The sequence below is a fragment of the Saccoglossus kowalevskii genome, chromosome 7 (assembly GCF_978046115.1).
Source record: "Saccoglossus kowalevskii chromosome 7, keSacKowa6.1, whole genome shotgun sequence".
Lineage (NCBI taxonomy): Eukaryota > Metazoa > Hemichordata > Enteropneusta > Harrimaniidae > Saccoglossus > Saccoglossus kowalevskii.
Window position 1 is genome coordinate 39,105,829 of NC_140647.1, and position 10,018 is coordinate 39,115,846.

Below are 10,018 nucleotides of genomic sequence, written 5' to 3' on the forward strand. Positions count from 1 at the left end.
ATAGATAGATAGATAGATAGATAGATAGATAGATAGATAGATAGATAGATAGATAGATAGATAGATAGATAGATAGATAGATAGATAGATAGATAGATAGATAGATAGATAGATAGATAGATAGATAGATAGATAGATAGATAGATAGATAGATAGATAGATAGATAGATAGATAGATAGATAGATAGATAGATAGATAGATAGATAGATAGATAGATAGATAGATAGATAGATAGATAGATAGATAGATAGATAGATAGATAGATAGATAGATAGATAGATAGATAGATAGATAGATAGATAGATAGATAGATAGATAGATAGATAGATAGATAGATAGATAGATAGATAGATAGATAGATAGATAGATAGATAGATAGATAGATAGATAGATAGATAGATAGATAGATAGATAGATAGATAGATAGATAGATAGATAGATAGATAGATAGATAGATAGATAGATAGATAGATAGATAGATAGATAGATAGATAGATAGATAGATAGATAGATAGATAGATAGATAGATAGATAGATAGATAGATAGATAGATAGATAGATAGATAGATAGATAGATAGATAGATAGATAGATAGATAGATAGATAGATAGATAGATAGATAGATAGATAGATAGATAGATAGATAGATAGATAGATAGATAGATAGATAGATAGATAGATAGATAGATAGATAGATAGATAGATAGATAGATAGATAGATAGATAGATAGATAGATAGATAGATAGATAGATAGATAGATAGATAGATAGATAGATAGATAGATAGATAGATAGATAGATAGATAGATAGATAGATAGATAGATAGATAGATAGATAGATAGATAGATAGATAGATAGATAGATAGATAGATAGATAGATAGATAGATAGATAGATAGATAGATAGATAGATAGATAGATAGATAGATAGATAGATAGATAGATAGATAGATAGATAGATAGATAGATAGATAGATAGATAGATAGATAGATAGATAGATAGATAGATAGATAGATAGATAGATAGATAGATAGATAGATAGATAGATAGATAGATAGATAGATAGATAGATAGATAGATAGATAGATAGATAGATAGATAGATAGATAGATAGATAGATAGATAGATAGATAGATAGATAGATAGATAGATAGATAGATAGATAGATAGATAGATAGATAGATAGATAGATAGATAGATAGATAGATAGATAGATAGATAGATAGATAGATAGATAGATAGATAGATAGATAGATAGATAGATAGATAGATAGATAGATAGATAGATAGATAGATAGATAGATAGATAGATAGATAGATAGATAGATAGATAGATAGATAGATTGATTGATTGATTGATTGATTGATTCATTCATTCTTGTTCCAAGGAGTTTTTGAATGTCCTGTATGTGCGTAATTTGGCACTTTCCCTTTTGTTGTCTATATTCCATTTGTTAATGTAATATTGTCTAATTGAATTATTTAGTTTTTGTTTTGTGAAATCTGTGACATTGTTTTTGTTATAAAGTTTCAAGTTTCGTTCTAAGGTAGTCAACCATGCTCCTGTGTAAGTATTGTTTTCCATGTCTTTTATAGCATAAAAAGCTAAATTGTCATTGTCTATCGATTTGAGGTGTTTGTAATAGTTAATTGCTGAGCAGTATATTCTGCTTATCAGTGGCTCTCTTCCCAGTTCCATTCTGCATCCAATTTTGCTCGCTCTGTTGCCAATGTTAAGAATTTGACGACAAAAGCGTAGATGATATTTTTCTGTTGCTGTTTGGTCCCAATTAGTCTGATTTTGGAAAATGCCCCATATCTCACCTGCATATGTTAATATGGGTAGTTGTGTCCCATTCAGGAGTTTTTCCTTTATCCTTATACTGTTCATGTTTGTTGGATATATGTGTGACTGGATCCTTGCAGCTTTGTAGGTCTTGTCTGCCAGTCTGTCTGCAGTAGAGGTTATTGATCCATTGGCCTTAAATGTTACTCCAAGATATGTGTATAATCCTGTAGTTTTTATTTCTTCATTGCCACATGTAAATCGCCTTGTATCTGGTTTGCATCCCGAATTCCTGAATATAATCACTTGCGTTTTGTTTGTGTTTACTTGTAGCCCCCAGTCTGAAGTGTATTTATGGAGAAAGTCTATTGCAGTTTGTAATCCTTCATATGATTTTGATAGTAGTGCAATGTCATCAGCATACAATAGGCTATTGATAGTTTTATTATCCAGTTCTGGTGCATTTGTTTCAATTTCTGTGAGTCCTGTGATAAAGTCATTTATAAAGATGTTGAACAGGGTTGGACTCAGAGGGCAACCTTGCTTAACTCCATTTTTAGTTTTAAATTGTTCTGTTATTACATCACCTAATTTGACTACTAAATCCATATTAGTGTACATGTTCTTAATTATGTTGTATACTTTTCCGTTGATGTTGTTACGTAGTAGTTTATATACTACTAGTAGTATATACTACTAGTAGTTTATAGTAGTTTATATTAACTATAGTAGTTAATATAGTGAAATTATTAACATGAAAGTATTCAAATTCTGAAATAATATCATTGGAGGCAATAGCATAGTCTACTGTACTATTCCCATTCCAGTGATAACAAGAAAATTTTCCACGTAAATCACCAGGTAATCTGCCATTTAAGATACGAATATTGCAACTTTTACAAATATCAATCAAATGTTTTCTAAAATTATTTTCCTTGTTATCCATATTACATCTATTTGTATCAGAATCTACAAAATAGTTTGAAGGAACTGTGATATGAATGGAAGTATCATTTTTGACATAATCAGGAAGAAGACCAGTTCGGGAATTAATATCACCCATAATTAGAACTGAACCATTAGAACTATAGCCAGTTATAATTTTTTCCAAATGATCAAAAAAAGACTTTGACTGATTAATTGAATTTTCTGGTGGATTATATATAAAACAAATATGCAAATCTTTGTCAATATTAAAGAACTGTTTTTCCAATTTACACCAAATCATATCAGCACTGTTAGAATTAATAATTTGTATGCCTTTTTTTATTGATTTATTGATGAGGATTGAAACCCCGCCTCTCTTATTATTCTTTCGTACAACTGAGTAATCATAGTAACCAGATAAATTTAACATATTCTTGTTCCCAGGAGTAAGCCATGTTTCTCCAAGACCTATGATGTCATGATGATTGATATTTTTGAGGAAATCTGTATCCTGAAGTTTATTTATAATACCCTGGACATTCCAGTAGGAAATAGAAATGGATTTTTGTTTACATTTGCGTGGGATCATGAATTTGTTAATTTAGTTACTATTTATTTAAAACAAATTATTGTACTGGGTAGAGTGATATGTTTCTGATATCTTTGCTCTTTCTTCACTGTAGTAATGAGGATATTTGTTATTTACAGAGCGGCATATTCTATTTATTCCCAGTTTTGGACCAATAACATCTTTAATATTTCTGACTAATAGAGCTGTACCTCTATCATTAAGATGAACTTCATCAGATAGATGTCTGATAGAAATATTTTTATTTCCATCACACGTACATGCTTTGCAGTCTTGCGTTTATATTGTTAGCTATGATATTAAAGTTTACTTTATTTCGCGGTAGTATAGATGATACAGTAGCCTCAGGAAATTTTGTTGACACAGATTCAGTTAGACGATTGTACTCTCTCATTATGGCATCTGGAGAAATATTACTATCAATGTCTTTTGTGCCAACATGTAAGACAACATTTGTTGTATTTGACGATTTGACTGACATAATATAGTCTGTAACTTGTGGCATGTGACACTGAATTTGGTGATGTTCACAGAACTTAATTTGATGGTGATGTTCACAGAACTGAATTTAGTGATATTCACAGAACTGAATTTGATGTGTTCACAGAACCGAATATGATGGTGTTCATAGAACTGAATTTGGTGATGTTAACAGAACTGAATTTGATGGTGTTCACAGAACTGAATTTGATGGTGTTCACAGAACTGAATTTGATGGTGTTCACAGAACTGAATTTAATGGTGTTCACAGAACAGAATTTGATGGTGTTCGCAGAACTGAATTTGATGGTGTTCACAGAACTAAATTTGATTCACAGAACTGAATTTTATGGTGTTCACAGATCTGAATTTGATGGTGTTCACAGTGCTAAATTTTATGGTGTTCACAGAACTGAATTTGATGGTGTTCACAGAACTAAATTTTATGGTGTTCACAAAACTGAATTTGATGGTGTTCACAGAACTAAATTTTATGGTGTTCACAGAACTGAATTTGATGGTGTTCACAGAACTAAATTTAATGGTGTTCACAGAACAGAATTTGATGGTGTTCGCAGAACTGAATTTGATGGTGTTCACAGAACTAAATTTGATTCACAGAACTGAATTTTATGGTGTTCACAGATCTGAATTTGATGGTGTTCACAGTGCTAAATTTTATGGTGTTCACAGAACTGAATTTGATGGTGTTCACAGAACTTTATATATATATAATTTGATGGTGTTCACAGAACTGAATTTGGTGGTGTTCACAGAACTAAATTTCTCAGTGTTCACAGAACTAAATTTCTCAGTGTTCACAGAACTAAATTTGATGGTGTTCACAGAACTAAATTTGATGGTGTTCACAGAACTGAATTTGGTGATGTTCACAAAACTAAATTTGATGGTGTTCACAGAACTGAATTTGATGGTGTTCACAGAACTAAATTTGATGGTGTTCACAAAACTGAATTTGGCGATGTACACAGGACTGAATTTGGTGGTGTTCAATGAACTGAAATTGATGGTGTTCACAGAACTAAATTTGATGGTGTTCACAGAACTAAATTTGATGGTGTTCACAGAACTGAATGAAGTGATAATCACAGAACTGAATTTGATGGTGTTCACAGAACTGAATTTGATGGTGTTCACAGAACTAAATTTGATAGTGTTCACAGAACTAAACTTGGTGATGTTCACAGAACTAAATTTGGTGGTGTTCACAGAACTGAATTTGATGGTGTTCACAGAACTGAATTTGATGGTGTTCACAGAACTAAATTTGATAGTGTTCACAGAACTAAACTTGGTGATGTTCACAGAACTAAATTTGGTGGTGTTCACGGAACTGAATTTGATGGCGTTCACAGAACTGAATTTGAAGGTGTTCACAGAACTGAATTTGATGGTGTTCACAGAACTAAATTTGGTGGTGTTCACAGAACTGAATTTGATGGTGTTCACAGAACTAAATTTGATGGTGTTCATAGAACTGAATTTGGTGATGTTCACAGAACTAAATTTGGTGGTGTTCACAGAACTGAATTTGATTGTGTTCACAGAACTAAATTTGATGGTGTTCACAGAACTGAATTAAGTGATATTCACAGAACTGAATTTGATGGTGTTCACAGAACTGAATTTTATGGTGTTCATAGAACTGAATTTGGTGATGTTCACAGAACTGAATTTGATGGTGTTCACAGAACTTAATTTGATGGTGTTAACAGAACTGAATTTGGTGGTGTTCACAGAACTAAATTTCATAGTGTTCACAGAACTAAATTTGATGGTGTTCACAGAACTAAATTTGATGGTGTTCACAGAACTGAATTTGGTGATGTTCACAGAACTAAATTTGGTGGTGTTCACAGAACTGAATATGATGGTGTTCACAGAACTAAATTTGATGGTGTTCACAGAACTGAATTAAGTCATATTCACAGAACTGAATTTGATGGTGTTCACAGAACTGAATTTGATGGTGTTCACAGAACTGAATTTGATGGTATTCACAGAACTAAATTTGATGGTGCTAAACTAAATTTGATGGTGTTCACAGAACTGAATTTGGTGATGTTCACAGAACTAAATTTGGTGGTGTTCACAGAACTGAATTTGGTGATGTTCACAGAACTAAATTTGATAGTGTTCACAGAACTGAATTTGGTGATGTTCACAGAACTAAATTTGACGGTGTTCACAGAACTGAATTTGATGGTGTTCACAGAACTGAATTTGATGGTGTTCACAGAACTAAATTTGATGGTGTTCACTGCTATCTTTGATAGTGTTCACAGAACTGAATTTGATGGTGTTCACATAACTGAATTTGATGGTGTTCACGGAACTGAATTTGGTGATGTTCACAGAACTGAATTTGGTATGGTCACAGAACTAAATTTGATGGCGTTCACAAAACTGAATTTGGTGATGTTCACAGAACTGAATTTGGTGGTGTTTACAGAACTAAATTTGGTGATGTTCACAGAACTAAATTTGACGGTGTTCACAGAACTGAATTTGGTGATGTTCACAGAACTAAATTTGGTGGTGTTCACAGAACTGAATTTGATGGTGTTCACAGAACTGAATTTGATGGCGTTCACAGAACTAAATTTGGTGGTGTTAACAGAACTGAATTTGATGGTGTTCACTGAACTGAATTTGATGGTGTTCACAGAACTAAATTTGATGGTGTTCACATAACTAAATTTGATGGTGTTCACAGAACTGAATTTGGTGATGTTCACAGAACTAAATTTGGTGGTGTTCACAGAACTGAATTTGGTGATGTTCACAGAACTGAATTTGATGGTGTTCACAGAACTGAATTTGATGGTGTTCACAGAACTGAATTTGATGGTGTTCACAGAACTAAATTTGATGGTGTTCACAGAACTGAATTTGATGGTGTTAACAGAACTAAATTTGGTGATGTTCACAGAACTAAATTTGACGATGTTCACAGAACTGAATTTAGTGATGTTCACAGAACTAAATTTGGTGATGTTCACAGAACTGAATTTGATGGTGTTCACAGAACTGAATTTGATGGTGTTCACAGAACTGAATTTGATGGTGTTCACTGAACTAAATTTGATGGTGTTAACAGAACTGAATTTGATGGTGTTCACAGAACTGAATTTGATGGTGTTCACAGAACTAAATTTGATGGTGTTCACAGAACTGAATTTATCTCCTCTTTTTTATAATGTCTAGATAAATCTGTCTACGTGTTGTTTTATTTGAACAATACTGAATCCCCCACATGCCATATGTGAGTGTTTGTGTGAGGAGAAGCAGGATGCGTGATAATGTACTGTAAGCTATGACATCATAAAAACCTTAAATTAATAGTGGTGTTTTATAACGATACAGATAATGTCATTACGTTGCGTTCTCATTATAACAGCTTGCATGGGATCAAATTGAACAGCAGGCTGCTGGGATAACACCCTAGTTTAGAATATAAACTGGCAGTAGGCGAATTAATTCATTCTTGTTGTTGTCATTCCTAGGGAGTCTTCCAGTATTTATGTTTGTAAATATTTATTGGATGAGGGCGCTCAACTTGCGATTTTTGATCCTGAAGTGAGCAGAGAACAGATTGTTAACGAATTGACACATCCCATGATATCTGAAGATCCTGAACGAGGTAAGACATGAGTGATGTGTGGGTAAAATACTCAACTGTGATCAAGGTATGACCATATATAACTTGCGAGGTTTCAAATACTGAACAGGGTAAGACAGTAGGGGAGGATGTGTGGCAAAATATTTCAAAATTTTTAAGTTATACTTTCTTCTAAATTATTTAAAAGTGGTGACAAATTTCTCATAAATGTAGAAGCTCCGATTTTATTGCACTAATGTGATTTACCTTTATTTCAGTTGATCGTTTGGTTACTATAGCAACCAATCCTTATGAAGCTCTACATCATGCACATGCTTTGGTGATTTGTACAGAGTGGGATGAATTTAAGGTAGGTTGCTATGATGATTCATGCAGATAGAACATTCTGTTAATGGCATACACCTAACATAGTTGATTGGCTGAACACTGAAAATGTGCCCTTATAAGCTTTAAATTTTAGAAGCAGGCATTTATGTGGAATTGTATCACAGTAAGGTATTTTCTATGGTAAGGGTGGATTTTTTCTGTGATTTTGCATTTTATTAAACCAATAATTTAAAATATGTCAAAATATATCAAAATTCACAAAATTTATAATGGATTCTCGTTATTAGAACACAAATATAACTGAACATTCACTCTTCACAAATTTGAATTTCACTTCAGTTTTCGAATTTTAAGACTGAAAATTGAGTGAACATGCAGTTGAACTTTGGTTCATTTGTGTGTATGTCATTCAAATATTTTAACTGATGGTGTTCATCAGTTTTCAATTTGTCTAGTTTCCTCAGGGCATTCACCTTACCTCAAAGATTACGTACCTTTGATTCTGTATAGATGCATGTGACCCCCCCCCCCTCCCATAGTTTATCTCTCCATTTTGTCTAATAATAATGAATAATGACAACTCAGCAACTTTCTAACTTTCTGGCCTTAAAAATATAAAACTGTTGTAATGAAAAATGTACAGTTCTGTTTATATTCCAATTATAGCTATATCTATTAAGATATATTTTAGACTTAAAATCCAATATCACAGAAGACTCCCACTAATTTCTATCTAGATCAGTATCTTATTGTGATTTACATGGACTCCTACTTCTAACAAAAAATGTTGAAATGCCATTTAAATGTAAAATATATGGAAGTACATTAGATTTAGTTGTATAAAGTATTAATTTTGTTTTTGTTTTTTGCATTGGAATGGTTTGTTCTATAGTCAGTCATATCAGTTAAATTGAGAGCTTTCTGCTTGACAAGGAAAGCCAATCAAATTCACTATCGGAAAACATATTTCAGTGCTAATATCAGATAACCAGTTTATATTTGTTCATTTATTTATTTGCAGGGCTATGATTACAAAAGAATCTATGACAATATGATGAAACCAGCATTTGCTTTTGATGGAAGGGGTGTGCTGAATACGGAATCTTTAATAGAAATTGGTTTCCATGTAGAGGTGGTTGGTAAGGTGGTTTCAAAGACTGACATGATTCCACTGACTCCACCTGCTGAGAAGTAGACACAGAGGGTGTTGTATAAAGCAGTTTACTTTATAAACTAAACTATTATCTTTCTATCAATCTCATGCAACATTGTAATATTCCTAGGAGCATTTTCAGAGGTGTTTGTTATGACTTTGCATTCAACTACTTGAAAATTTAAAAAAATTACCTTTTTCATATTTTGCATACCGTAATTCTTTTACTAACAATCTGACATCATTTCAATCTAAATCTCATATAACAATTGTTTCATCCATGCACTCACTGTGTTTGAATATAACAATTGTTTCATCCATGCACTCACTGTGTTTGAATATAACTATTGTTTCATCCATGCACTCACTGTGTTTGAATATAACAATTGTTTCATCCATGCACTCACTGTGTTTGAATATAACTATTGTTTCATCCATGCACTCACTGTGTTTGAATATAACAATTGTTTCATCCATGCACTCACTGTGTTTGAATATAACAATTGTTTCATCCATGCACTCACTGTGTTTGAATATAACAATTGTTTCATCCATGCACTCACTGTGTTTGAATATAACTATTGTTTCATCCATGTACTCACTGTGTTTGAATATAACAATTGTTTCATCCATGCACTCACTGTGTTTGAATATAACAATTGTTTCATCCATGCACTCACTGTGTTTGAATATAACAATTGTTTCATCCATGCACTCACTGTGTTTGAATATAACAATTGTTTCATCCATGCACTCACTGTGTTTGAATATAACAATTGTTTCATCCATGCACTCACTGTGTTTGAATATAACAATTGTTTCATCCATGCACTCACTGTGTTTGAATATAACAATTGTTTCATCCATGCACTCACTGTGTTTGAATATAACAATTGTTTCATCCATGCACTCACTGTGTTTGAATATAACTATTGTTTCATCCATGCACTCACTGTGTTTGAATATAACAATTGTTTCATCCATGCACTCACTGTGTTTGAATATAACAATTGTTTCATCCATGTACTCACTGTGTTTGAATATAACAATTGTTTCATCCATGCACTCACTGTGTTTGAATATAACAATTGTTTCATCCATGCACTCACTG

General features: G+C 32.4%; 1 protein-coding gene across 2 annotated transcripts in view; it reads left to right on the forward strand.

Annotated features, from left to right (window-relative positions):
- The window catches only part of LOC102803466 (UDP-glucose 6-dehydrogenase-like), a 54,142-nt gene extending 45,025 nt beyond the window's left edge, over positions 1–9,117 (forward strand). For both annotated transcript variants that reach the window (XM_085501552.1, XM_085501551.1), the window contains exons 9-11: positions 7,312–7,448; positions 7,685–7,776; positions 8,776–9,117. In XM_085501552.1, the coding sequence (XP_085357678.1) occupies positions 7,312–7,448; positions 7,685–7,776; positions 8,776–8,949 (403 nt within the window). In that variant the 3' untranslated portion in view covers positions 8,950–9,117. The remainder of the gene's footprint in view (positions 1–7,311; positions 7,449–7,684; positions 7,777–8,775) is intronic.
- Positions 9,118–10,018: the final 901 nt, after the last annotated feature.